At 52.0% G+C, this 27,392-nt stretch overlaps 13 protein-coding genes across 13 annotated transcripts; 5 read left to right on the top strand and 8 right to left on the bottom strand.

The window, feature by feature from the left end:
* Positions 1–43: 43 nt before the first annotated feature.
* On the bottom strand, positions 44–576 carry CC1G_10423 (hypothetical protein; the record flags this gene model as incomplete). The annotated part of the gene is made up of 2 exons (XM_001839987.1): positions 44–363; positions 417–576. The coding sequence occupies 2 exons, from the start codon at positions 574–576 to the stop codon at positions 44–46; spliced, it is 480 nt and encodes a 159-aa protein (XP_001840039.1).
* Positions 577–843: 267 nt separating this feature from the next.
* On the top strand, positions 844–1,768 carry CC1G_10424 (hypothetical protein; the record flags this gene model as incomplete). Its single annotated transcript, XM_001839988.2, has 3 exons — positions 844–1,294; positions 1,350–1,487; positions 1,569–1,768. 3 exons carry the CDS (start codon positions 844–846, stop codon positions 1,766–1,768), a joined length of 789 nt encoding a protein of 262 aa, XP_001840040.2.
* Positions 1,769–1,839: 71 nt separating this feature from the next.
* On the bottom strand, positions 1,840–3,625 carry CC1G_14021 (hypothetical protein; the record flags this gene model as incomplete). The annotated part of the gene is made up of 6 exons (XM_002911937.1): positions 1,840–2,066; positions 2,121–2,202; positions 2,488–2,883; positions 2,935–3,102; positions 3,166–3,368; positions 3,427–3,625. The coding sequence occupies 6 exons, from the start codon at positions 3,623–3,625 to the stop codon at positions 1,840–1,842; spliced, it is 1,275 nt and encodes a 424-aa protein (XP_002911983.1).
* Positions 3,626–3,751: 126 nt separating this feature from the next.
* CC1G_14022 (hypothetical protein) lies at positions 3,752–5,163 on the bottom strand (the record flags this gene model as incomplete). Its single annotated transcript, XM_002911938.1, has 4 exons — positions 3,752–4,210; positions 4,252–4,457; positions 4,500–4,959; positions 5,026–5,163. The coding sequence occupies 4 exons, from the start codon at positions 5,161–5,163 to the stop codon at positions 3,752–3,754; spliced, it is 1,263 nt and encodes a 420-aa protein (XP_002911984.1).
* Positions 5,164–6,881: 1,718 nt separating this feature from the next.
* CC1G_12856 (hypothetical protein) lies at positions 6,882–9,592 on the bottom strand (the record flags this gene model as incomplete). The annotated part of the gene is made up of 7 exons (XM_001839990.2): positions 6,882–7,449; positions 7,675–7,786; positions 7,842–8,033; positions 8,086–8,486; positions 8,549–8,694; positions 8,745–9,083; positions 9,140–9,592. The coding sequence occupies 7 exons, from the start codon at positions 9,590–9,592 to the stop codon at positions 6,882–6,884; spliced, it is 2,211 nt and encodes a 736-aa protein (XP_001840042.2).
* A 383-nt stretch (positions 9,593–9,975) lies between these two features.
* On the bottom strand, positions 9,976–10,961 carry CC1G_12857 (hypothetical protein; the record flags this gene model as incomplete). Its single annotated transcript, XM_001839991.2, has 3 exons — positions 9,976–10,574; positions 10,629–10,880; positions 10,931–10,961. 3 exons carry the CDS (start codon positions 10,959–10,961, stop codon positions 9,976–9,978), a joined length of 882 nt encoding a protein of 293 aa, XP_001840043.2.
* Positions 10,962–11,142: 181 nt separating this feature from the next.
* On the top strand, positions 11,143–13,843 carry CC1G_12858 (hypothetical protein; the record flags this gene model as incomplete). Its single annotated transcript, XM_001839992.1, has 3 exons — positions 11,143–11,307; positions 11,371–11,902; positions 11,964–13,843. The coding sequence occupies 3 exons, from the start codon at positions 11,143–11,145 to the stop codon at positions 13,841–13,843; spliced, it is 2,577 nt and encodes an 858-aa protein (XP_001840044.1).
* A 205-nt stretch (positions 13,844–14,048) lies between these two features.
* On the bottom strand, positions 14,049–16,465 carry CC1G_12859 (hypothetical protein; the record flags this gene model as incomplete). Its single annotated transcript, XM_001839993.1, has 4 exons — positions 14,049–15,073; positions 15,127–15,542; positions 15,595–16,217; positions 16,268–16,465. 4 exons carry the CDS (start codon positions 16,463–16,465, stop codon positions 14,049–14,051), a joined length of 2,262 nt encoding a protein of 753 aa, XP_001840045.1.
* Positions 16,466–16,685: 220 nt separating this feature from the next.
* Positions 16,686–20,319, top strand: CC1G_14023 (hypothetical protein; the record flags this gene model as incomplete). Its single annotated transcript, XM_002911939.1, has 9 exons — positions 16,686–16,943; positions 17,000–17,692; positions 17,742–17,920; positions 17,993–18,143; positions 18,190–18,652; positions 18,889–19,083; positions 19,132–19,243; positions 19,291–20,033; positions 20,081–20,319. 9 exons carry the CDS (start codon positions 16,686–16,688, stop codon positions 20,317–20,319), a joined length of 3,033 nt encoding a protein of 1,010 aa, XP_002911985.1.
* Positions 20,320–20,438: 119 nt separating this feature from the next.
* On the top strand, positions 20,439–21,295 carry CC1G_14024 (hypothetical protein; the record flags this gene model as incomplete). The annotated part of the gene is made up of 2 exons (XM_002911940.1): positions 20,439–20,651; positions 20,708–21,295. 2 exons carry the CDS (start codon positions 20,439–20,441, stop codon positions 21,293–21,295), a joined length of 801 nt encoding a protein of 266 aa, XP_002911986.1.
* A 296-nt stretch (positions 21,296–21,591) lies between these two features.
* On the top strand, positions 21,592–22,215 carry CC1G_12862 (hypothetical protein; the record flags this gene model as incomplete). The annotated part of the gene is made up of 2 exons (XM_001839996.2): positions 21,592–21,762; positions 21,817–22,215. The coding sequence occupies 2 exons, from the start codon at positions 21,592–21,594 to the stop codon at positions 22,213–22,215; spliced, it is 570 nt and encodes a 189-aa protein (XP_001840048.2).
* An 831-nt stretch (positions 22,216–23,046) lies between these two features.
* Positions 23,047–24,135, bottom strand: CC1G_12863 (hypothetical protein; the record flags this gene model as incomplete). Its single annotated transcript, XM_001839997.2, has 4 exons — positions 23,047–23,065; positions 23,100–23,419; positions 23,478–23,845; positions 23,907–24,135. The coding sequence occupies 4 exons, from the start codon at positions 24,133–24,135 to the stop codon at positions 23,047–23,049; spliced, it is 936 nt and encodes a 311-aa protein (XP_001840049.2).
* Positions 24,136–25,290: 1,155 nt separating this feature from the next.
* Positions 25,291–26,214, bottom strand: CC1G_12864 (hypothetical protein; the record flags this gene model as incomplete). The annotated part of the gene is made up of 3 exons (XM_001839998.2): positions 25,291–25,858; positions 25,915–26,058; positions 26,135–26,214. 3 exons carry the CDS (start codon positions 26,212–26,214, stop codon positions 25,291–25,293), a joined length of 792 nt encoding a protein of 263 aa, XP_001840050.2.
* Between the last annotated feature and the right edge of the window lie 1,178 nt (positions 26,215–27,392).

Genomic DNA, 27,392 nt, shown 5'->3' on the forward strand with positions numbered 1-27,392 from the left:
CAGGACAGGTGATACATGATACAAACGAATGACCTAATTGAACTCAGTCACTAGAGTGCGACTCTTGCTCGTCCGCACTTCCCTCCATCGACGCCGCCTCTGCGGCCACCGAGTTTCCGTTAAGCCTAGAGAAAGACGCGTTGATCCAGCGTCCGTTGGCGGTGGATATTCTCTCGAGCTCGTTCAGCGCTTCCCTCAGAGAATCCAACGAACAGTCCAACTTGCCGGGGTACCCTGCCAGCACCAAGTCAAAGTTCTCCCCATGTGTCTCCTCCAGCTTCTCCTCTAGCCTGCTCCAGGCGTCCGCTGCGCTATTCATATCTCTCATAGCCGCTGTTAACCTGCTTTGCAATCGTTTTTGGTCTGATAAAGTGCTAGTGAGTCGCGCCGCCTGTGAGCAAGCCCCGCGCACATACCAACGGCTATAACACCCATAACGAGTTTTGAGAACTCATTATCGGGGACACTAGGCTGGGACGGGGTTTGCGCGTGCTCTATTTCTGTTCGAACGACGATGCGGACTTTGTGGTCACCAGTCGTTATCGACGTGCTGGAGCTACGCTCGCGGATTGACATGGCCAACACTAAGGAAACAACACTAAGGAATCAATGGGCATAGCCAGACGTCAGTGCGCTCAGACTTGTTCCATACCTTCAAAGAGAAATTTGGGATGAATGCCTGCAGGCACCGGGTCCACCAATCCAACCCAGGTCCCTTTTATTTATGGGAAGTAACGCCGAAGGCGTAGGACGCCCAAGTTCAAACTCCGCGAAGATTGAGAGCTATCAAGGGGGACTTGTATACCTGGAGCGACAATCTATCCCTTGTTCCTTGCCATCACGATGAACCGCACTCTCTCCTCCTCCCTTTCGCAATCCCCCCCCCATAGTCCTATACTCCCTTCACAAGAACTCGACATTGACATTGTCGACCTCGAAGAGCTGAACTTCGCTATCCAGATTGAAGCTAGAATGGATTTTTGGGCCACCTGGGTTGGCAATATAGAAGAGTTTCGAAAGGAGGTAAACTGCGGCTCCCCTCTGTGCTCAGTCAAATGCGCACCTTTAGAGACCCACATGTCTTGCTCGGCGTGCTTTTACGACCCTAGCCGTTATCCGTCCAACTGCGGTCTTCGAGACCTGTACCTACGCGATCTCCTTCGGTCCCAAGCCGGTCTCTCGCCCGGACAAGTAGAGAGATTCATGCCAGCCTACAAGAGGTTCAAGCAAGTCGCTCTGAATGAGACAACTCCGACCTCGTGCCTTGCTGGCCTGGACGGCAATCTTTTTGGCTGTGCGTAACCTGTCCAATTGGCCTCTCAACATCGTCCTCTAACCAGAACCACTAGTGTTATCACGTGCAAGAGACGAGCTAACGGATCTTCGACAGTCTCTTGCTCCAATCCCTCACAATTCGAGGTCTCCTTTGTCCAAATTGGAGGTCACCCTGGCCAAAGCGCGTAAGGAGAACGCTCAGGTTGCTTGCAGTAAGTGGTGATCTCCGTTGGGTTGCCAACCCTTCTATAAGATTTCTCCTCTTATTTCTCCTCTTATTCCCCTCATCTTAGACTCACTTCGCGCGCGCCTCCAATGGGTTACCCTCTCACACCTCATAGAAGATCTCAAGAACACTGCAGAGGATACCTCTAGAGATGCCTCCTTGGTTCTAAAAGATCTAGTCAGCAGGCTTGAGCGTTTTTCTTCGCTTACCTTGCTGTTCGACTCAGACGAAATTCAAGCGGCCGATAATTTTTATGACTTTTTGTAAACACCTTTGACTTTTTTTCATTCTTTCGCTTTGGACACCATGTAGAAATTCGTGTCCTTCTATAGAAATTATCATCGCCCTTTCTCCAACTCTCGCAGGAGGCCCCGACATCGTCTATTCCCTTCGATCAGCATCTCCAGCGCCTGTTTGAGTTTGTCTGCTCCAGGGAGCAGCTCTTGGCGCAATTCATCCCCTGCGTCGGACTCGCAGGAGAGCTCCGCCAAGCGTTCAATTCCTTCTATCAGGTTCTCAACGTCGTACAGAGCGAAGCGGAGGTTGACACTGGTTGAAGTTTGTTCTGATTTCCAACGTAAGTTACCTATCTTTTCCGGGACTTGGAAGGAACACTGACCTCTTCTTAGCTCCCTGCACCGCACTTTCTGCTGCTCATTCAGCTTGGATAATCCGGCCATGGAGTCTGAGATTTGCTTTTTCTGGTTCCAGGATGCCAATGAGGTGAGGAGTTGGGTCGTGATCAAAGATTGGAGAGCAAAGAAACATAACTCTTAAATACTTTTTGAAATACAGGAGCACTATGTAACAGTGTATCGAAACCCATCGAAATAAAGATTTACAAGGTGACTGTATTTTGGCAAGCCTGGCTGACGGAAAAAAGGAACTTGGTCGAGGATAGGCTTTCGGAAGAAATGAGCTAAGCAAAACCGCTCTCCGTTGACCGAAGACACCCCGTGAGGGAAGACCCCGGCCAAAAGAGCTACCACAGTCCCAGGGACGTATCGCACCCTCAGGCCGATGCCACGGACCTCTAGCCGTGCGTCCTCGTAGAACCCTCCTGTATAAAGTAAGTCGTAACTAAACGGAGGGCTTAGCCCGTCCTTATGGACTGGTGTTTCGCGGTTGATAATGAGGGAAAATGCGGTAAACGGCGAGCTCCATGACTCGAGCACCTTACGCAGGATGTCTACATCTTGCACATCCTTGATTTGACCAGCGTTGAGGTTTGCTAAAACATCTAGCCCGCATTCAAACATCGCCGGATGGATAATAGAGAGAATACCACCCAGGATTGCCAGACTCTCCGAGATCATCTTTAAAAATGGTAGCACGGGCTGATTGGGTCTCTTAAAGTTGGCCGAAGGGGAGAATGGTCCGTTCTAAGAGCGGTCAAATTCCAGTCTTGTCGGTGGGACGAAGGAAAGACTCACCGGATGACCCTGCATCGACCAACAGGATGCCAACGTTATGACTCCACTCCTAAAGCTATTGTCCTTGCCAAAGAGGGAAGGGTGGGAGCGGAAACTGGATTCAGATTCACCGTCCATAGCTAGTCCTGGGACTTTTGACAACCATTCCACGGCAAATGTAAGTTTGTCCTATTAAACCGCCAACGAACATGATGTTAGTGGTTGAGGTGGTTGAGCTGAAAGGTAACTAACAATACTTGCTTGTCTTTCACGAGTCAAAATATGCGGACAATACCAAGCCAAAATCAACTCCTTCGAATCCATGACGCAGAAGGGCTCGTCGAGAACCTCCAGCTCGCCATCTGGTTTGACTGTAGAGACTCCAGGTAAGCTGTCGGTCATCTTTCTTCCGCCCGAAGCCTTCAGGTAGTCGCTCAGGGGCCAGGTGGTTTGTCCTGTCCGGGAGAAGGTGAGCACAGACGCGCAGGGGGTCGAAGGAAGCAGCCAACCCACTTGCGTTTTGCAGTGCAGTCAAGATAACCTCCGCAATGAGCTCACATTCGATCTGAAGCTCGAGGCCAAGCTGCGGAGGTGGAGTAGGGGCGACGGAGGATGGATCGTTCTTATGCTTGACTAGCGATTGGAGATATAGCCCAACGTCGCGCACTAAGGCGCAGCCAGCAGGCAATGGTGGGCGGTTCAGGGAGGGCATGCGGGGCTAGTGACAATGGTGGTCGGGGGTCGGCGTCTACGATGGACAATATATATTTATATTATTCTGATTCCAGGCGTGATCGGAAGGACGGACACCATGCTAGTAAGTAAGTGGGATACTCATTTAGGATAAAGCGTTCTCCCAAGCCTCTTTAATTGCTCTCATCTCCGCCACACGTTCTTTTCTTTTGGCCAATTCTTCCTCTAGGGTAAATATGAGTTTGTCGAACTGAGTGATTTGCTGGGGAAGCCTTGTTGCCGCAACCTTGCATCTCGGATAAGACCAGTCCCTCTCCGGATATTCTCGTTTGACATTGCACTCCTCCAAGAGGTGTTGCCATCTCGGTGGGGGTGGTTTCTCCCGTTGTAGAAAGGCCTTCAACCAGTTGGCCTGACGAGGAGTTTCGGGAGGGCCAAAGATCCCCCGCAACGTTCCATCAAATAGCATGTCCTCAGTGGTGCTGAAATACAGCAAAACACTGGAACAAGCCCATGTGAAGCGATTTTCAATCAGCTCATCCAAACAAAGGAACAAGTAGCCGCTCGCGACCTGAGCGAAGATCTTAAAGGCGCGCCTGAGTTTCTGAAATCTTGATCAAGCGAGTAAGTAGGAAAAGTACTCACAAACTCCTGCTGCACGTAACGGATAAATACAGCCTTTTCTTCGCTAGAAAGAGGAAGCTGACTGGCTTCGTAGACGACCGTGTGGACGCGGTCGAAAATCCATTGAGCGACGGCCAACCATTGGGTGGGAGCTTCAGTGGAAATGAAGAAGGAAGACAGAGGGCGATCCAACGCCCGAGTGGCCACTTCTATCCATCGTATAACATCTGAGATAAGCGTCTAAGGCATAAGATCTGGGGAGACCTCACCAGCAATTTCTGGAAACTCCAACACTAGGAACTTCTTCCACTCTGTTGCTGCGGAGAGCTCTGTCATACTGGACTCGAGCTCTTCACTGATCAATCCTACAGTTTTTTTGAGGAGATCGCGCGTTCTCCTCAAGCGCTCGAGGGTCGCCGGCGGTCCCGGCGCGGGGTCGTGGGTAGCAGGTGACGGCCTATCCATTGTCTGCCACTGGTTCCAGCAATCAATGATCTCCTCGATCGTCAAGCGTCGCGGAGAGGCACCTGGAGCCCACCATGCGTTTGGACCAGCATCCGCTGCAGAAACGTCAATGTCGTCTGGAAGGCTGGCTAGCACTCCATCTAGAATGCAAAGTGGGCCATAACACTCATCCAAGTTGATGAGCAAAAGCCGTTGTAGGAACTCAGGTGGCGTTATCCCTGGAAAACGCATCTTGGCGCAATAAATGACGACTACCAAAGCTTGCTATTGTGAAAGGGGCCACCACGTTAAAACTGCCTGTTGAGTTGGTGGGTAGTCGTGGATACTCACTAGCTCCGCTTCAAAACCTTCCCGGAATACTGTTTCCTCTGGTTCTGACGTGGCAAGATATTGTTGCGCAGAGGCGAGGACCCGCAGACCCAGGTAGTGCAAAAGGGAATTGAACTGACCCACGGAAAGCGACCTCATAGTCTGGGCATATGGAAAGAGAAGCGCGGGAGGGGAAGCCATAACAGCTTTTGTTGAAGTCTGGAAGAGTGAGATCGCCCTGATAATATACGTTGGGCTGCGTTCCTTGGAAAACGTGAGAGAAACACCCCGGACAGCCCCTCTTTGGCGTCGGATACAAGGTCGGGATGGAGCGCCTGGACCTGGTTTAGTGAAGTGTATCGGGTACCGCCTAGCCGATGGGTTTTCCAGAGAGAAAAAATCGGATAGACTGCACGCGCGAGGCTCGTGAATGTCGGATAGAATGCTAATCGCGGAACAACGCGGCCCAGATTGTCCTCCGCGCAGATCTGAACCGTGAATCGCAAACGAAATCGGATAATACAACGTTGGGATGGAACGCCTGGACCTGGGATAGTGAAGCGTATCGGGTACCGCCTAGCCGATGGGTTTTCCAGAGTGAAAAAAAAAAAAAAAAACGGATAGACTGCGCGCACGAGGCTCGTGAATGTCGGATAGAATGCTGATTGCGGAATACCGTGGCCCAGATGGTCGTCCGCACGGATCTGAACCGGAAATGATTTCGGATAGAGTGCGCGTGGCGGAACAGCACAGCCCAGATCGTCCTTCTCGTCGGATAGACTGCGCGCGCCAGGCTTTCAACGTTGGAAGCAACACTATCCATTGAACGGCGGAGACCGTCACGTTTTCGGATAGAATACCTGTGCCGGAAGCGTTGGCTAGGCGCAGCCCTCTTCCAGCGCTTGACTTTCCAAGTTGTTGACTGGAGCAAGGGCATAGAAATACAAAAAGAAGCCAAAAGCCAAAATATGGAAATGGATGAAAAATGTTGATTCCAGACTGCAGATAGGACGGCCGCAATAAATGAAATCGGGCCAGACGAACTCCAGGCGCAGATACCTGTTTACGAGTTCCAGTCAGAGTCTGAACGTCAGGTCGATTGCGCCTGGCTAGTCCGGTGCTCGACGCTCTTTTACTTCCAGCCCCTCCCACCTGGCATCCTGAGGTTGGCGTGAGATGACATGGATGTCATGAGCGACGATGCGCATCGTGTAGACGATACTCTCGTGTCAGTCGTGGAAGTCGCAGCCATGTATCGCGCAGATGATGTTGTCAGCCTGGATTTAACCGAGGTTGATGGTGGAGTAATGGGCTGTATCCGTCGATGAATGTCATTTCACGCCAAGCATGACGTCAGTCAAAGCCGCAAGCCAGCTCTTTTGCGGTGATGACTGATGTCATTCCTCTGAAGTCTCAGCGCCCAATACGGACCTACACCATCGAGTCGAGCCTACGCATCAGTCAGGTGCGGAATCGTTTCTATTGACTAACTAACCATATGTCCACGGCCAACACGCAATATCCGCCACATCGCTACCATTCAAACTCCAACGAAGCACTCAATTGGCCATCGCCAGAATCCAATCCAGTTCTTGCTTTCCGGAAGCTCGCCTCGGCCTCGCTCGATAAGAGGCGCCAAGTTTCAGCCTGTCGACTTGCATAGGCTTGGTGACCTGGTCGCGCGCTTCCCGCCAGTTCCCGCCAACCCAGACAGGTCTCGGCCTTTCTGTCAAAAAATCTACAAACCCATACCATCTCTTCCTCCAACAGTTGTTTCTCTTCTTCCCATCTATTAACTCTGCTTTTAGCCCTGAGCCAGTTCACCCGATACACTGCTCAAAAGTTGTTACTGAGCGGAAAACATGGAGACCGAAATTTCAAGACTCACGTTCTTCGAGATATGGTGAATTTTGAGAGTCTTTGCCCACATTAATCCCCCATATCCAGGAAAGCTTTGTCCTTGACTCTCCAGCTGCATTGGGTTTATAGACGGAGGTGATGGCCTTGGTGTCTTCCTTGGTGATGGGCTTCAGTTCCTCCAGCAAGTCCGTTGAAGCCCCTAACCTAGACAGAGCCCACCGCGCCTGGTCATATATTCGAATAGCCATCCGCATAGCCTGGTTAGACGCCTTGACCGCTGCGTACCCCCTGGTCTTCTGCTTCTTCCCGTCGGCCAGTCGAATGTTGGATCGATAAAGATATGACTTGCGACCAACCTCGGTTCGGATTTCTTCCAGCGCGTCCGTCGCTTGCGCAACGCGGAGCTTGATTTCCTTCCGACGTGCCGCTCTCATTGAAGATGGCAAGTCAGCAAAAGACGAGGGAAGAGGTATGTCGACTTCCTCGGGATCAGGTACGTCGACAAACGGGTTCTCGCCCAAATCCGCCGTTGCTGGTAGGACGTCGCCATCCTCCCCTTCAATTTCCGGATTGGACTCCGGAGGACTAAAGCACCGGTAGTCTTCAAGATCCACATCAGGGAAGAGGATTTGAGAGGAGGCGCAAAATGAGACAATTTCGGCCTGGAGAACTTCCCTTTTTTTGCGATCTCTAGCTCCTGAATCTCTGTCCTCAAAGAGGGCCGGGGCAAGGATCGAATATGGGCCTTAAGCTGCAATCTAGACCAGGATTAGCAATTATGTGAAAAGGTTTGCATATTGGACACCTTACTGAGACTCCTGGATCTTGAAACCTCGCACCAACCACGAAGTGACCCCAAGCCCGACGTTGGCAGTCTGCTCTTCCACCATGAGCCCATGCTGAATTTTTGCTCTGGATGGCGCTACTCAGCTGTCTAGTTAGCACTACTTCAGACAAGGCGCTGGTTTAAATCTCACGTTTGGAAAGACTGACGTTGAGGACGTCCATGGCACTCACGTCATCGACTCGCTCCAGCAGAGCCCGTTCAAGTTGATGTTGCCAAAGTGTGCGTTGTGAGGGAGACGCAGTCTCATTGAGAAGGTCAAACGCCTCGCGAGCCTCCTCTAACTCCTTCATGCTTCGTTGGTATGCGCTTGGAATGGACTTCACTGCACCCAAACAGTCAGTAATCAACTCGCAAATGACACTGTCATGACTCACGGAGATTGATCATTTTTTTCCAGTTGCTATCCCCTATCAACGCATCCAAGACCTCTGTTCTGTGGGCCAATGACATGGTTTGCGTCGGCCGAGACGCCTCATTCAGGACAGACCAGAGAGACTCCAAGATCTCCCCTGACGTGTATCCGATACCCTTGATAAACATTGGGGAGAAACGGGCGTAGCACATCTCTTGGTGACCGTGAACGTGGAATTGACCAATCCCAAACACCATGACCAAGCCTTCTGGAAGGTCCAGGTAACGGTGCCCTTCTTGTAACCGCTTTCTCAGGTTGCGGGAATACTGGCAGTTTATGTCGTAGAGTAGGACGAGTCGCCGGCCTTTTTGGACCCCAATAGCGTTTACTCCGCGGCATAGTCCGTAATCCATATACATTTGCCTATTTCGTGGGTTTGGGCCATTGAACACTTCGACATTACTTATAATGATAGTACCACTCACCTCTCTCCCTTGTGGAAGTTGACGACTCCAGCAGGAACAAAGCACCCGTGTCGCGAACAGGCAAAAGCGCCTACCCCAGTAACATCACACCCTTTAATGGTCTTCGATTTGTCTTCCACAGCCCGATGTTCATGGCAGGTCGGCGGCTAGAGTACTTGGTTGGCTGTCGCAGTAACGCAGGTAAATAGTCACGCACTTCTTTTATTTCCGTCGCGTTCTTCAAGTGCTTTTCGTACCTGTGTCGTTCAACCAGGTATCCTTCTCCATTCTTTAACCACACGTCATCGTTTCTCTTTTGCTGTCGATGAAGAAGAGTGAAGTTCCCGTCAGCGGCGAGCGTAATTCCGTACTTCCATTGGTCACTGTCGTCTTCCCAATCATCCGGAAGGTTCACACCGGGCTGAGGGCAGGCGGCGCAGAACAGAGCCATTTGCCCTTCCTTTGGCATTTCCCCAGTGTGTCCGAATCCGTATCTCTTCAAGTCCTTCAACTTCCTCCATTGTCTACCGCAACGAAGGACTTCCCGATAACGATCCTATTCAAGAAGACGAGTCATTTTAACAGAGTGGAGCAGAAGTGGGACTTTCTTACAGGAACATGTTTCGGGAACACCTCGTTGGTCAAGCGACGCAGTTTTGAGAAGAAGTGGAATGCAGAGGTGTAGCATTCCAAAGTCTCCAGGAGATACGCGTCAAGCAGCGCGAACGTGAACGCAGTCTTGACGTCTTTGTGTGAAGCAGGGTAAAATCCCATCCGGAGAAGTTGAACGTCCTCTTCCACATAGTCATCGCATTTGCAGAACTGGAATGGCAGTTGATGGACCCCATTGGTATGGACAATTACCAACACTTTGGCCCCCTCCGTAGCACGACCGGTCGGTTTGGCGTCAAAGGTGCAATCCGGGACCTCCGAGGCATTCTCCAGGGAAGGTGAATTGAATGAAAGCCCCGAATCTCTGTTGCAGACTTGCGCTCGACAAAGGGAGAGTCGGAGACCAGTCTTCCAGAGCCAAGATGGGCTGAAGTGGGTCTCCTTCCACCCCATTACATGACATCACCCATATGTGATGGTTGCAAGTCGCGGATCATCGCCATCACCCAATGGCTCAGCGCCCGGGGCTCTGCCTGTGCCGCACGGCCATCACCAATGGGTGGGCTCTCGGCTAGCAACCCACCATCACCCATTGGCTTAGCTGGCATGGGCCCCACCATTGCCGAATGGCCAGAAACACCGCCAACCCGACCGCCGCTTAACCACCCGCCATCAAACCCGTCACCAAAAGCGATATACGTCGGGCAGCCGCCGCCAATAGACCAATTCCAACAATACACGAGCACCGCCGCGCCAGCTTTATCATCATACAATTGCAACCAATCCAATGTAATTACGAGCGTGATAAATGAACAAAAGCGAACAAAACACGTCGTCTAAGAATCATAGAGGTTGCATAAACCTTTAAGAGAGTCGGAAAGAGTGTTGCTGTGCTCTCTGAGCACCAAGGCGGCTTTCACCGCCCTCAAGTGATCATCCAGCCTCTCATGGACTTCGCAATTGTGCATGTAGTGGTTCACGAGAGTGCCCAGCCACGATGACATGTAATTGAGCTGAGCGTCGATGAGATCGGCCGACATCCCTGCGCCCTCGAGGCTCGGAATGTTCCAAACCAACTCGGAGTCGTCAGAGAGAATCTCTTTCCTGACACTCTCGGGCATTGCCTCAACAACTCCTTTGAAAATCTCCTCCATCTCCTTGCTCCCGCTCCGTCCGTGTTCTTGCGCGGATGCTTGGCGAGCCGACTTGAGCGCGGCGGCCAAGGGAAAGTTGCTGTGTTTCGGAAATGCCTCACGATGGGGCGGGCCTGACGTCACAATGCCATCGGAGAAATAGCCGCGAATTAGAAAAGCCGCTTGATTTTCCGAGAGACTGGAAAACCATTGACTAGCGGCCGCCTCGTCGGCGAATGGAGCCCACGTATCAGGCTGCGCTTCTCTCTGCTTGCCCTTTTCAGGAGTTACGCCTCCAATGCCTAATAATCGTTGTAACTGACTGTCAAATAGTACTTCCGCGCAAAGAAACTTACCTGCGGGTTCAGCAGTACTATTGCCCGATGCCTTAGCACCTGCGGCGGGGACAGTAGTGGCCGAAGGAGAGCGCGGTGGGCCTTCAGCCTCCTGAGTACTGAACGTTCTCCAAACCTCTTCGGTATTGTTCGAATCTTGCACGCTTTCTTCCGTGTCGATATCATATTGAAAGGGTACGAAGCGGACTTCGTCTGGGACGTCTTCCTCCACTTCCATCGCGATAGTGCCCCCGGTGATCATCCCAGAATCATCTGCTAAGTTGGTAAGTCCTGGAAGAGCATTTCAATATTTGGAACCTTACCATCCACGTTTTGTAAGTTACCGCCATCCATGATACGAGCAATTGGTGTAGATCGATGAAAGGGCGGCTCGACAAGGCTTGGACATAGCGGCGGAGTGATAATCGATCGGATGAAGCCGAACCATCACGTGACCGCCAACACTCCGGTCGCCGCGACTTGGACTCGTTCTCCATCAATCCTTCCAACACTACAAACACCATAGTACCCAGCAATGGCCACAGGGACCTCCGTCTTGTCTACGTTCTCCAAAGAGGAACTACGCGACATCTTCAATCCCGTTCTTCGGCGACTTCGAACACTACTGAATAACTACGAACACTGGCCTCAGGATGACGACTGGCCTCAGAAGGTTCGACGGGCGGTTATGGGTCTTGTGGTGCGTAAGAAATTACTACTTGCGGGACCTCTTGGTTAATTGAATAATTTAATGATTTACTAGACCATTTGCAACAAAATTCCGCCATCGTGTTCCCTCTACGCCGGCCACTCCGTCAAAGCTCTGTTCGACCTCATCCCTACGAAACCCGAATGGCGCCAGCCCGGCACTCCCATCGACCCATCTTTCTTGAAGAACGTCAAAAAAGACCCGCCCACGCACCTTGACTCGTTCGATGAGAACAACCCCCGCACTTACATCGATGAGACCCTCCAATTTATCGCACAATGGCGGATACCTTCGCATTCACCGCTCCCAACCGCCAACCAATCAGCGAAACCCACGGAGTCAAAGCAGCCCATTAATGTCAACGAGAAGGGCAAGGAGAAGGCGCTAGAGAATGAGGAGAGTGGGAAGGGGCAGGAAAGGGTGAATCAGGGATCAGGCAGTGAAGAGGAAGAAGACGGCGACGCGGAGGAGGAAGATGAGGACGAGGAGCAGGAGGATGAGTTGAACGACAACGAGAACGGCGATGGGGCTCAAGCGCAAGAAGAGAAGGATACTACAGCCATTAGACGGTCCCCGCGCAAACGAGGTGGGTTTCTCCCCAGCGGCCTAACGGTTGTAGCATTGACCCTATGCATTTGCATATACAGGTTCCGCCCGACCTGGCAATGTCTCTGGTTCCGGCTCCACATTCGTGCTCTGCGACCGGTGCTTGAAAGCGAAGGCCTTGGCCGAACATTCGAAAGCTCTGGGCAAGAAATTCGACACAGCTAACTTGGATCCGCAGTGTACTGCTCCGGGCAGTGGTAGCTGTCCTCGATGTGCCAACGGAAAAAAGAAATGCGAACGATTGCTTGCCGGCGACACTATCAAGGCCCTCGCTATTGCCTTGAAGCGCGGCCGCCAACGGAAGGACGCTGCAGCTGTCGATGACGGGGCCGTGAACCAAGAGTCATCAACCGCCAGAAAGTCTGTTAAGCGCAAGAGCGCTGCTTACATTGAAGACTCCGACATTGACGATAGTGCCGCCGCCGCCGCCGCCCCTTTAGACAAGCCGCCCACTGCTAAAAAACCGCGCACCCAGAACGTGAAGTCCAAGCCCGCTCCCGATGCAGAAAGTTCAAAGGCGGGAGGAAAGCCCAAGCTATCCTCAAAGAAGGGGGCCAGAACATCGAAGGCGACACCACCTGCCGAGCCTGTGCAATTACTAGCAATTCGTTCCTCTTCTACGGCCGCCTCCCTCGCTGGTCCCTCAACAACCAACTTTGCCTACGCCGGTACCAAAGAATTCGGTCCATTATTCCATCCCAAAAGTGGCCAGCATATGGTTTTGACTAACATTCCATCGATCCCAGCACCCGCCGACTCCACAGTACTCCCCGCCTACCAGACTGAGTTGCCAACTGGTGACGTCGCAGCCGACCTTGCCAATTGCGCGAGCAAGCAGGACGTTCTCGATGGGCGGTTGACACAGGCGGAGTCTGGCATTCGCGGTCTGACATCCGCCGTGAATAAGTTGGAAACGGCCTCTCGTACCCCGATGGTGCCTCGTGCGGAATTCGACGACCTGCGCAGGAAGGTAGCCGTTATGGAGAAGGATTTCAACGAACGTGAAGCTCGACTCTCGACTACGGTTGACAACACCCTTGCATTGGTCGGTACATTCGAAGAACGAATGAAAGCGTATGAGGCTAGGATGGAAGTGTTGGAGGAGAGGTTTGAGGAGCTGAGCAGCAAAGTGGACGGTGCAACGAAGCATTCCGTCAACGAGGGCGTCGCTGAACTCAGCGCCAAGATAGAGGCCGCCGAGAAAAATTCAGCCAACGCCTTAAGCAAGACGGGAACCCTTCAGGGAGACGTGGACAAGTTCCGGCGCGACATGAAAGGCCTTTACGTTGCGCAGGATGATATCCGGGGACTCTTGGGTAGGATGTCGGATGCCGAACATGAGCTCGGTGGCCTAGCCAAACGGTGCTATGACCTGGAGGCCGATAGTGGGGAGATCTGGGAGAGGCTCACAAACTCCGTTAACCAAAACACATTGGTGGCAGTGCTTGACAGAATTCGACAGCCTCAAGGTGCCGGCGAAACTGGTAGGCTCATGGACAGAGGAACCAGTCCCAACCCCGCCTCGCCGCCCCGAACCTTCATGGACAGAGCCGCCAGTCCCAATCCCGCCCCGCTCCCGCCGACTTTCGTTGAAAGGGAGACAAGTCCGATCCCCGCCCTCATTCGGGGAAGTTCCGCCCCAGTCCCCGCCCCTTTTGTGTCCCGCCCTCTAACCAAGACCGCCCCGCCTCCGCGTCCCGCTCCGATTGAAATTCATCCCGGACTGTCCGCCTCAGTTGGTCCCACAAGCAGAGTCCATCATCCGCCGCCGTATCCCGCTGATTTAGAAATTCCCCCCGACTCACCGTTGTCCCCCCCTCCCGAAGAGATTCCCCAGGGCAGTCCAATAGCAGGTACTCAGCAAAAGGCAGGTGCGAAAGGCCCCCCCACCCGGCGGTCTAAGCGTTCAAAAAAGTCTTAGGTAGTAATTTCCGTTGTAGCGTACTTTTTTTCGGCATCCAATACTATTGTGTGAACAAGGCAGATCGACGATTTCCAGTATAGACCAGGACAAGCGAGATTGAACATTGAAAGTATAGTAGTAAGAGAAAGACATGCTCAACTATGGTAAAGACATCAAAAAGGTTGAATTGAAATGTATACGAATGCTATACCCGTTCACTACTCTACTTCTTGCTCCTGGTCTGTCTGGTGTTCGCAGCCCTGCGTGATCGCGTAGTGACACCGCCAGGATTCAATGGGAGAAGCTCGATACCGTCCATCATCCGCTTCTTGCTTGCGGACTTGGAGATTGACGGTACAGGCTTTGATGGCGGTTGGGACGATGCAGATGGCACTGGGGGTTGAAGCTGTATTTTGGATGAGGATCCTCCTAGAGCCCGTACAAGCTCTGCGGCCGATTGTCTTGGTCTATCGGGATTCCATGGGGCGCCGCCGGGACGGGGTCTTGGCTTGGGGCGTGCAGCTACAGTTGGCGATGACATGACTAGCACTGGCTTAGGCGATTCCGTGTCCGTGACGGGAGGAATGAGCGCGGCATCTTCGTAAAGGACGTGTAGATCAGGGACAGGTTTGGTAGCAGTATTGATGGGTGGTGGGTTTGAGAGAGCGGGTGTATTGTGAGCGGCGGGCTTGGTATCGACGTTGGGGGCGGCTGTCCCGACAGCAGTACTATTTGCGAGGAAGGAGGCTGAGGTGGTTGGCTTAGTTGCTAAATTGGGAGCAGGGGGAGCGGACGAGTTGGGGGCGGGTGGCTTCGGGGCGGGTTGAATCGGGGCAGGTGACATTGTGGCGGGTTGAATCGGGGCGGGTGATATTGCGGCGGGTTGAATCGGGGCGGGTCGTGCTGGAGCGGTGCTGACGGGCGACGCCTCAATGACGACAGGCTCAACAGAAAGCACTTCTCGTGCCTTCCCCTTGGTACTAGAATGTGACGCCTTGATTATCAGGTTTTGACTTTTGCTTTTGTCGATGTAATAGTCAAAGCGGAACGGCGGTCGAACACCGCTTTCTTGCCGACTGTAGATGTATCCCAGAACGTCTTTTAATTCTTGAACTGACATGCGGGACGGTTCCCTTAACATCTTCTGGTATTTCACAGGGAAGATATTCTCATCGAAGAAACGGCCAGGACCTTTCTCGATATCACTCCATGGACACTTCAGCCGTTCGGCAGTCCCGACAGCCTCGACTGCAACAAGAGTCAGTATCCAAAGTCAAATCCTCGAGAATACTTAAGCGTACCATATTTGTGAGTAAAGTAGGACCGGATAAGGTCTTTAAGCCAAGGCTTAGTAACTGGAAGGATTGGAGGCTTCTCAGGGTCTACCAGTCGGGCACCATCCGCTCCCAATGGGAGGGTCATGAGCGCATGAGTGCCAGCCCGCTTCTGAGTGAATGTGACTTGCGCATGCTCCTTCCCAAATTCCCTCCGTCCCCAAGCGGTAAGTGCAACATTGATCCCACAATCTTGAAAGATCCGAGGATGTACATCGGTGAAGTTGGTTCCGCCGAGGTTGCTGTTGTAATCCGAAGACCAAATATTCAAGACGCCATTCTCATCGGGGAAAACAATGGTGAACACCACGCGGACATTGTACTTCCGCAATAGCTGCGCCGCGAAGCCTTCCAGGACGGCGGGCAGCTCCTTGTCGGCCATCCTAAGTAACAATGAGCTCATATACGGCTGCCATAAGGACTACAGTAACTCACTCTGCTTGTTCCGATGAACTTGGGCCACGCTGTTTATTGAGATAAGCTCGGAGGCGGTACCGCCGCTTTTCGGATGCGGGCAACTTGCTCCACAGCTCTGAGACGGCATCCTGGAAGTATGAAAATACGTGGTTGCTGGTTTTCTGTGACTGTGTCGTGTCGGGTCTTTGATTCTTCTTCTGACCGCGGCTCTTTCCCGATTTCAGATGGGATTTACTTTTGGTTGGCTGCTTGTGGCGGTCTGACTCTCCGTCGTTGTCGTCATCGTCGTCGTCGTCATTGTCGTTGTCGTCATCGTTGTAGTCGTCTTCGTCACTGACAGACATTTCTTCATCATCTGTCTCCAAAGCCATGTCAACGTCTGGATTATGGGGGCTCATCCCATGGTCCTCTAGCATGGCGATTTCCTCGGCATCAAAGTCGGGCAATGGCACATCGACAAAGGTATCCAGGCTATATGGAAATACTGCTCCGGTATCCTTCTCATACAGCTTCTTCTGGACTGCTTTTATAGAACGGCGGTTGTGCTGAATGAAGACATTGCGGGCCTTGATACCCTTCCAGGAAATTCCATCTGCTTTGCGTTTGGCTTTGCACCGCGCCTTCAACCATCCACGGACAGCCTAGGTAATTGTTAGAGCAGTCGTAACCAACGGAGACTAGAGTCACGTACAATGAAGAGAGCTTGACTGGCCTTGCTGTCCAACTGCTGACCGCCCTCCTCCATCGCCGCCTGGATTTTCGAAGCGGCGGTGTCGGCCACGGCCTGGCGCTTGACTGCGTCGGCAGCGTGAAACTCTGGCTTAGTGTCATTCAGTATCTTGAGCTGCTCCTCAGTCCAAGTGTGTTGGGGCTGTTTCTTAGGTGCCATGTCAGGGAAGGGGAAACAGCGGTCAGGTAGAACGCCACGTCAGGGGGCGGGGTTTTATAGGACAATGGTCACTCCCGCTTGGATCCTCCCGCTGGCCAACCTATAAGGAGAAATCAGGGATCGGGCCGGACCGCTCCTTGGTAAGAGCGGTCGCTCGGATCGCGATAATCGGTATAGTATCGGAATACATCGTCTTAATTGATACTCCCCCCCTCGCAAAATGACCAAACGGACGAAAAGGTCAGTGGTCAAGGATGCGCCAGTCAATGGCATGCTTGTCGAGATCCACACAAAAAAAGGAACCACGCACCGACTAGCGCCTCTCCCACCCAAACCTTCAAATGGAACCCCAACCCCTGCAGGGAAACGTCGTCGAGTTGAAGAACACCTACATCGCGAAGAGCAACGCTGGAGTTCAGACCAATATATTCCACCTAATCCCTTTGCATCCTCCGACGAAGAGCCTGTAGTTGACAATGTGAGCGGGTTTGAGATGGACAAACCGCAAACTGACTAACCCAGGAGATGTTCCAGAGCAACTATGATTATATGCTGCAGTGGGAACCGCGAATAAACATCTACCTTCGCCACCTTTATCAATCCAAGACTCGGGAGGCCGACATATGCTGCGAAGTTTGCGGGGAAGACGATCCGCTTTGGAGATGCACGTCATGCTTTGGGAGTCCCAACCTCTGCTCGGGTTGTTGTATGGCAATCCACGCAACACGGCACCCCTTCCACCGTGTAGAGATGTGGACCGGTGAATTTTATGAGCCATCCTGGCTCTGGAAATTGGGTGTCTCTATATTCTTGGGTCACCGCGGAAGGCCTTGTCCTCTACTCCCTCACGTGCCCCCAATCATACATCCCAACGAGCAATACCTCGCTTCGGCGAAATCGGATTGGAACAACTATAACGACTTCACTTTTGGATCAAGTCCACAGCACGGGAAGGATGGCTACGGGCAGGAGACTGTTGTGGTTCACGTCAACGGCGTTCACCGCTTAGTTATACAGCCCTGTGTATGCCCGGGAGGGCCGCCGTTGGACGAACAGTGCTTGATGGCGGGGCTATACCCGACCACATTCAAGTCCGTCGAAACAGTTTTCACGTTCGAAGTCTTGCATGACTACAGCCTTGCTGTCCTCGAATGCTGTACCTCAGCGGGCGAATACTTTAGCAAGCTCAGAAGGCTCACAAACCCTGATTTCCCTGACTCTGTCCCGGTACGTTATGCTACTTTGGTTTTACAAACTCACCTGACGGAAGAACCAGAATCGGCACCGAGAACTCTTGCGAGCGGCAAGGCAATTTCGCCACCTTCAAGAGCTGATGCGTTTTGGCTTTGCGACCAGAGAGGCGGCATGCAAGCCAGGGAGCATGGCCATTTTCTGCGCGGCATGTCCCCAACCTGATGTTAACCTTGAGAAGAACTGGGAGAAGGACAAACAGCAGTATGTTGACTCTACCCGATTTTTCATTTGATGATCTGCGCTTACTGACTATCCCGGGAGGTGGAAATACAGCATGTCTATCGTGGCCGACGGCAATTTTGTTTGCGTCAGGCAGAGTAAGAAAGGAGCGGGACACGATTTGTTCTTGAAACAGGGCCAAGGATATTTCGTGGAGTCTAAAGCTTACAAGCACCACCTGGCCTCTGCAACTGAAATCACGGAGGTAAGGCCTCCGAACTTATTCTTTACGGTGACTGATTCTTCATCAGCCATCGACCTGCAATGAACATAGAGCAGTGGCTGACAAGAACAAAGCCCACAAGGGCTATGATGCCACGGGCATCGGTGCTCTGGCCTGTGCCCGTCATGGTGCCTTTCTACCTTCTTCCCTAGTCGATTTTCAGAAGGGGGAAAGGCAGATTAACATGGACTACGCCTTATGCAAGGGATTGAAGGCCGTGGCTTCTTCAAAGGTAAAGCGGATTATCTTCATTTATGATATCTGCTGTCAATATTGGAAAAACCTGGCGACACGTACACAAGGGTACGCCGACCTCGAGCTCCCATGGTACAACAGCATGGTTTTCTCTATCGGGCAGTTTCACGTTCACGGACATCAAGAAAAATGCCTCCCGCGGTTCTCTCCTCTCTACATCGAAGGGATTGGGTGGAATCATGGGGAGATACTGGAGCCGAATTGGTCCGTTCTCAACCCTACGGGGACCATGACAAGTACGATGACGGAGGCCCATCGGATAGAAGTTCTTGACAACAAAGTAATGGATTTGAATTGGAAAAAAATGACGAATCTGTGTAAGTACTCGAGGCGGCCTCCGCCACTTTCACACTGGCGGCCAATAGGGCGCCGATTTGGTGACGTGGCCGCACCGTCTTGACTTGGCGGACTTAGCAACGCCCGCTGTTATAGTTCGCTGTTATAGCTCTGGCACTGACTCCTGCCTCCACAGATAAAAGCCTTCCTAAATTACTCAAGAACGCGTTGGAGAATTTGGCGGAATTAAACGAGGCGGTCGAAATGTTGAAATCGTCCGCATCAGAATCATTGCGGGCGGAATGGGATGCTCAGTTGGCCGAAGCTCAAACGAAGCGAGAGAGCCACAAGCCAGACGCAATGGACATCCTGTTGTCATCAATCGACAAAGGTTAGTTCTTTACTGGGGAAATGCAGGCGGGGCTAACTCCCACCACAGCTCCGTCGCGGAAAGCGGTGGAAGCGACGTTAATCGCCGCCGAACTCAAAAAGACTCAGCACGTCGGAGTGACGTCTTGGATTCACGATGGAATTCTATTACAAGAATTGCAGTAAGTATCACGTATGCCTCATGTAAAATTGTTTCCCTTATTGGTAGACTGGACGTCCTCGCGGCGGCGAAGGACTTCGGTGCTGTAGCAACAGATGACCGTAAGCTGGAACTGGAAAGAAAACGCGCGGCGCTGAAGGCGAAGCACGATCAACATTTGGAGACGGCGTTACTTCTGTTCCCAATGCTCTCCCCGTCACAAAATGATCCCGACCCCAGGTCTCGATTCTTTCCCGCCCCGATTCGTGAACCATGTGAATGCGAAGACACCGAATGCGGACACTTGGGGATGGACGTCAACCCGTTCGAAGAGGTCGCCAAAGGTCCACTCGAAACGCTTGCAGTGTTAATGCCATCGTCCGAACCAGCGCGGACAGGCTTTTTCCCTCAGGCCGCCAAGGATGCCGAACTTCAGTTACGGAAAGCACAAGCAGACGAGGCTCTCGCCAACCTGAGGACTCAAGTGGGCTACAAGTCCTTCTTATTCAAAGCCAATGTTCAGCTAGCGCAGAACAAAGCGCAGAAAACAAGGGGTTATGCTGCTGTCGCATCGGCCGAGAAGGCAATTAGAAAACACACGAGGGTTTACAACCAAGCTCAATGGGCGATATGGCAACTTACTTCCGACCCGGCCGTTCGCGCTATGTATCGGAAGCTGCAGAAGGGAGATGCGAAGCCATTGCAATCAGTTTACCAACCGAATGCACCCGGCCAAAGTAAACAGAATGTCAGTTGGATCTGGGGTTGGAAGCATAGCGGAGAGAGCACTAAACCGGAATTCTTAACGGAAAGTGAGTACAAATACAGCGATAGATATCCGTTCCTGATACCTTTGTAGTATGTCGACTGAACTGGCTGAGAACAATGTCGCGGTGGCGGAGGTGGCAAGAAGAAGTGGATTTGGTCAGGGCGGAAATGGGTTGGACAATTAGGTACATGAAAAACAAAGCGGACGAGTGGGAGAGATCAAGTCTGTGCTACAACGACGGTGGGATGCGGGCCGCGGCGAAATACCAGGCGGCCACCTGGCGGAAATTGGCTTCCCAGGCGGCCGCCGCTTTTGACCCGCTCCTTTAAATACCGCCAAATAAAACAGGTCCCGATATGTAATCGATCACGGGAATTCCCCTAACGCAATCAATCAGATAATAAATCACTGCCTGAGCCATGATTGGTTCAAGTTGTGCAGAGCCGTCATGGACTACAAGTACAGCCCTCCAGGAAATACGCCTGAACTCGTCACGCATATGTTCGCCGACCTCGACAATTTCGACGGTGCCACAATGCAGCAGTTGCTGTATTATTTGTCTTCTCGACAACGCGCAGCTGGCGTGGCGTACGCTCACCAGTTTGCGGAATTGAATATGACTCAAAAAGCGGAATTCCTCCGGATCTTCTACGAGGAACTGGTGAGTGTATGCTTTGTGACAGACTTGGACGGGTTTTGACTGTGTCTGCCGCGTAGGTTTGGCATACCACCATTTTCGGCTTCGCTGCTGCTCGCTTCCCCAGGGTGAAGACAGGGGAAGCACACCGCGAACTTGTTGCTCTCCTCACATTGATCAAGTTGGGCGACCCGATGCCTATCTACTCCGCCTGCAAGCCGTCCCATGATCAAGTTCCCGACCGTATTCTCGCACACTACGAATGCAACTGGTGGAGTCCTTTCGATCCTTCGAAAAACTGGGACGCCAGCAACGTATCGTTCATTGCCCGGACCTTTCGCCACCAGAGGCATTTCATGCTCCCGCTCGACCCTCTACCACTTCCCAGCAACCGGCTCTCCGACCTCAGCCAAAAGCAACTCATTGCCTGCGCCGACTCGATTCAAAAATGCTCAGATTTGGTCAAGAAGGATACCCAAATCACCGCCCGCGAGATTGCAAAGGCCGTCAACCTTTACTGCCGCTGGAAGGCGTTGTTGGTGAAAGCCAGGCTGGAGGAGGACCGCCGACGCCACGAAGCTCGAAAGCAGGGTTTGGCCAAGCATGGCATGAGGATGGACGTCATCCAGGATATCTTGGCGTGGGCAAATCAGCAGCGGCGGATGTGACATAAACGTTTGTTCGTTTCCACTGCGTATCACCTTACTCGATTGTATCTACCTTCGTATGCCTAAACCATTATCCTTTGCAACATTTTCCGAACAGGAGTGGGAGTCATTCCATGAATTCCTAGCGATTCGTCTGCAATTGGCTTTCACTGCCTTCGCTCGCGATACGACAGGGGAATTGTGGAAAGCAAGGCAGACACAATTCACTGAAGAGTTTGTAAGTGCCATCCTGGATGTTTCTGCACAAGCCTAATGCAGCAAAGTTACAAGCATTGCAGTTTGTGGGATTGTCGAAGATGTTTCACACTGGAGATTGTATGGCCGGATTTACAGCGAAGCTGATTGAAGACTGGGACGTGATTTTTGATGAGGTTGAGCAAGGACGGCTACCGGACTATTCTATGGCGGAGGGGTGGATAATGGATTCTCAAGCGTTCCATGAACTAATGCCATGTGCGTGGTGGAAGGTGAGTCCTGGGTCATATGTCGTTCTTTGCATTCAACGCGGCAACTCATCACAGGACAAGCCTGGAATGGAGGAGATCGCTTTTCCGACACCCACTGTATCAGCCGGCGACGACACTACTCGACAGTCAACCCGCCCTTCAGCTCTTCTTGGATTTACCGACACAATGTCGGCGTGGAAATTGTACTGCACCTATCTTCGATCAAGACTTCCTCCGTTAGGCTACTCGGAAGACTATGCCAACGCCCTAGGACCCTGCGTGGAGGAGCTTGCCAGCTATCGGGATGGTGCCGCAGTGATGATGGATCATACTGCACAGGACGTTATTCCCGAACTTGAGCGCGCGGTCAATACTATTTCGGACATTTGTCTCTACCCTCTTTACCGGGACTGGTATCGCATTGGCAACAGAGCAGCTACCCTTGCACGACGCGGGCAGCAAAGCACGACTTAGTTACTAATCGGCTAGTAGTTCGAATGTAGTTTGTATTTTTATAAAGCGGTCGCCCTTTATTACAACGCGATTCCGCTCTTCATGGCGACGGACTACCGGATTCCTCCATGCCATTTGAACAAGCGGCCGCCCCAACCCGAAACTGACCGCCTATTTGAACAAGCGGCCGCCCCAACCCGAAACGGACCGCCTATTTGAACAAGCGGCCGCCCCGATCCGAAAACGGCCGCCTATTTGAACAAGCGGCCGCTTTCATTACACACCCGCTTAGCAGTTACAGATAAACAATAACACCATGAATTTCAATTGTCTTATGAAGCAGATCAAGGTACCAAGACACACACCTCCCTCCTTCAGCGAGTAGTACCGCGCATTCGTTTGGGTGGTCCGCCGATTTAGTGAGGAGGCGGCTTCCCGCCTCGGCGAAAGGAATCCACCCGCCCGTCGTCCTTGGGGCGGCCGCCTCATTCAATGTTCCGCCGATTTAGTCAGGAGGCGGGCCGTGTCCCTTTGTATCCCATCCCAGAACGAATGCAACTTCATGTACTATTATCACATATGTGTGCCACTATTCGACGACTACTGTTATACCATTTGAGGACCCCGCCCTATATGCAGGAGGAACCCCCAACCGCTCTTCCATACTACGGACTGTCTCGGGTCGGCTACTGTAAAAACGCGAGTTCAAGATATACTTTATGACCTCTGGCCGCATAAAACTCGCAAGACACACGCGTTCCCCCTCTACGTCGCTCGCACCATGTTCGAGTACACGGCTTAATAGAAAAGACATGGTCCCGCTTTCATATCTAAACCGGCACCCAACCCGCTTCAGTTCGAACCTCCCGCCCTTATACGGACCGACAGTGAGTAAGCAGTCGTACCAGTTGACGTCTCCTGAGTTGTCGTAGTGAAATGGCGTCTGGCGATTAGATATAACCTGTGTCACTGTGAATGGCGACGCCCAGATCCGCAAAACGCGAGCCATCAAATCTGCATATTTGGGAGCGGCCCCTTCACAGTTCGTCTCAACCATCTTCTTCCACGCATCAACACCCTGCTCATATTGTGCCGGGTTGAGGACATATAGAATCGCTCCCATAACGGTGAATGACATCCGCATATCTCTCAGGAAGGGGATGGCACCGTCCTTGCCATCACGACGTCGAATTGAAGCGGACACCATTGGTTGATGCTTCGGTGGCTGAGAAGTCGGCGTGAGTTGAGGAAAAGTCTGTATGGTGCGTGCAAGGAAAGCTTACTGGGTGGTTTTGCATGAACCAACATGGGGACAAATTGAGGACTCCCGGCGTGAAAGCACAGAATGAAGTACCGCCACCTTTGAAAAACTTCGGGTCGGTCCGCCATCCAGGTTTATCCGAGGACATTTCCATCTTTGAATACGGCGCGTTGACAAGGCTACGACATGCTTCCTCTACGGCGGCTAGTTGGTCTGGTGTAAGGACTCGAGGGAGGTGGAGGTAGAGGATGTGGCCATCCCGGTCACAGACTGTAGCGGGTCCGCTGATTAGCCTGCTAACGCCGTCCTTCTTGGGCGGGAATTCGGGTTCAACATGTCCAGACCCCTTTGCTTCAGCAATAATGTTTTTCAAACTGTCGTTGACGACGACTGGATAAGGCCAAAAAGAGCAATGTTAACGACTAGCAGAGGAAAAAAGGAAATGATTCACTTTGGTTCTTGAGAGCTTCCATAACGGCGTCCGAGGCGGTGTACAACTGCATCCTCTCATGCAAAGTTAGCCACTCCGGGTGCGATTGCGGCTGCGTCGGGGAAGTATATTTGGTGAAACATAATTGATGAAAGTATAGAACCGTCTGGTGTAGGTAGTCGAGAGCGAGGACAGGGTCAGCTATAGCCAGGAGGTCCTCATCGTCCGTGCACGACGTGGTTGGCGACATGGTGGATGAGACGTGATGGAGTGACAACAGAAGTTTTATCGTGGGTTGCGTCGTTCGCCTCGTGGTAGCCTCGTGTATCCTCGTGTCGTTCAAGTTGGGTGCGCTGGGGAGGCGGGCACGCCCGCTGCCAACCATTATGATCGGGGCGCCACAACACAACCAATTCCGAAAGCGGCCGCCATGCCACCCGCGCGGCATTATTGTCGGCAGGCAAAGGAGCCGCGCCCTGGGGTTCCACGGGCGGCTACACCGCTGGGCCCAGTTGGTGATGGTGGCGAACTGCCAGCTCAGCCACTGGCTGATGGTGGCTCGAGACCCCAGAGCTCCCCCATTTGGAATGGTGGGCCGGTTTCGGCAGAGCCCCGGGCGCTGAGCCATTGGGTGATGGCGATGATCCGCGACTTGCAACCATCACATATGGGTGATGTCATGTAATGGGGTGCTCCTTCCATATTTCGACTCTATGGAAGGGGTTGAGGGTGTGGGTTGTTCTGAGGCAAGCAGTACAAAAGACGGGACTGCCAAAGCAATCTTTGCAACGCCACATGTCTCCGGAAGTCTTGTTACAGGTTTGGCACGTCAGGCTACAATAGTCCCGTGAAATGATTTCATAGAGATATTCTTGTTCTTTGTCGAGCCATTCACGCATATAGTCATTTGGTGACTTGACCAAAGTTAGTGGTGCCCAGCAACCCACCGCGCATAAACACTCACATTCCCACTTTTCCGTTCCAAATTGGCCGAGGAGAAAGGAACAAAAATATTGTCGTCCACCCATTCATCTTGGTAATGTGACTCCAGTGGATCAAAGTGACGGGAAGAACTGGGATGCGAATCATGGGATATCTTCCTTCGTTTGGAACCTCCGCGAGATCCTCCCGTGGATTTTTTTCCGCTGCTCGATTTTGGGGTCTTGGCTTCCACAGGGACGAGAGAGAGTTTGGGAGACGACTTAACTCTGCGCTCTACTTTTACCCTAAAGGCCTTGACCGGTTCATAGGGCCCACAGGCATGTCGCTTTACCGGCATTACTCTTCGTGAAAATTGACAGAGGAGGAGGAGGAGGTGGAGGAGGAGGAGGAGGGGAGAAATAGGAGTTGATGGACGGAGCGGCGCGTACATGAAGAGCATTGCTTAAATACACTGACCCAGCCATTACCTCAAAAATTGACCATACGGATAACGCAACGCCATGGTTTTGGCAGCTGCTGTGGTGATAGCATCACCCTCTTGGAGGCGAGCCGTGCTATCTATCCTCCTCCATGCCACTTGAAAGCCTAGTTTCTCTTGGTGAAAAAGTTGCCGAAAGTATCCGTAACCGTGAATCAATGCTTGACTCATCAAATCTTCGACCCAAAAGGTAAAGCGACGGATATCGTTGGTCATCTCCCGGGCGGATTGGTGGGCTTTGACGCCTTCAATTGTGAGCACGCAGTCCTCTATTAAGGAGGCTTTCTTCAAGAGCTCATTGTACTTTGCCAGCTCCTTGTCAAAGACATTTGTATCCCGTGATTTCAGATACTGAAGAGCTATTGCTTTTAGCAACTCGAACGTGCTCCCTGAAGTCATCCTTCGGAATGTGGTTTGTAAAGCCCGAAGTTGAGAGAATGGATTGCTGAGAGCAGGGGTAACCCATTCAGGCAGGGACTGAGGGAGCGCAGGTTCCTTCAAATCGTGAGGCATGATAGCCCGCCTGAGACTGAAAGTGGTTTTTTTCACGCGACTATACAATGAATGGGTCATTTGGTGAAGGGTTAGTTGCGGAGTATTGGAACTGACCGTTCGTAATAACGCCTTGCATGATTCCTTTTGGCTTCATCCTGTTCTTCCTTAGTGAAATACTTTCGAGGCCTCCCAGGCGCAAGCCGCGTTTCGGGATCTTTCTTCCTTGAAGCTCGCTTGGACAAAACCAGTGTACGATTCCTGTCATAGCCATGGTGATTGTAAGGCAAGTCAGCTTAGATGGACAGTGAGAGTTGGCAGAGAGAGCAGTTTGTACCGTTCGTAGTACCTCCTACTCTTCTCCCGATTGGCTTTTCTTCTCTCTTCATCAGTGTGGTACCTCTTGGCACGGGGCATGTTGGACGCTCGCCCAGGTCACAGTGAGATGGGTGGGTTTGGATGGAACGGGATGTGTGGAGGTCCACAGGGGATGGCTGGACAATCTCTCCAGCCTTTTCAATGATTCTTTGCTCCAATCAAACCCCGCTGATTGGGCGCTAAAGGCGTCCAGCGCTTAATGTTTTTTTTTTCTTCGTATTGGTTGTTTGTCGGTCGTGCACCTGCCCGGGTCCCAAATGCCAGCAATAAACTGAAAACAAACTGAAGTATAGACCATGAGGAGGAAGGAGTGGTGCTGGGGGTGGAGGGCTGAGAGAGGGAAGGAGGGGGTGGGATCTTCCAGACCGTAACGCGGATATGTGCTGCAAGAAAGTACATTTTTAACCCTAATTCTTGTTACAGTTCAAGTTCTGAAGAATTTGATATTCAATGCATAACAAGTCGACTGGTTGTGCAATATAAAAGTCAGACCTTTTAATAGTAGTGTAGGACTTACCTCCTAGTGCGTTGAGCGCATCCCAATGCCACTTCCTCTTTTCTCATTTTAATATCGTTTCTTACCTATTGCCCATGACAGACCACAAACCATATTCGTTCAAGTTTTGGGCACCCAAGGTTTAGAAGAGAATGAAAGCAAGTATTTTCACTGCAAGTAAGCCAAAATTGGTGGACATTCATTCAGCAACACGACGACAAAATCATATCCTCCATGGCCAAGCGACAGTCGAAGACTGTAGGCTGTCATTAAGCGCCGACAAGTGTGAGCCTCGAGCTCTGACGTCATTGATCCCTTTTCAGTAATTCCCCTATAATCCTAAGCCCTCATCGAGTATATATTACCGCCCTCATCAACCCCATATTTTGCCATCCCAGCTACCCACAACAGCTCCCTCAAGTACTGATTGACCCCAGGAAGTAATGGTCAATACGCGTAACTCAAGAGTCACCCGGGCCTTAATGAGACGCAACAAAGAGAAGATTTTAACTCTGGCTTCGCTTTTGGGAAACGGCCCCGTAGATGTGGACCATCCAAATATGCTAGTACTTGCTTGCATGTCTCCGCAAGAATCTCTCGCCATTGCCACCGAAATTGTGAGTACCCTGTGAATATACACTATCTCCGCATCTCACGCCACGCCAGACAGGCTCAGAGACGTAGCGTAGATGCAGAGATGATGATGTATGGCTGAGGCAAT

The sequence above is a fragment of the Coprinopsis cinerea genome, assembly GCF_000182895.1.
Source record: "Coprinopsis cinerea okayama7#130 chromosome 2 map unlocalized cont3.2, whole genome shotgun sequence".
Classification (NCBI taxonomy): Eukaryota; Fungi; Basidiomycota; class Agaricomycetes; order Agaricales; family Psathyrellaceae; genus Coprinopsis; species Coprinopsis cinerea.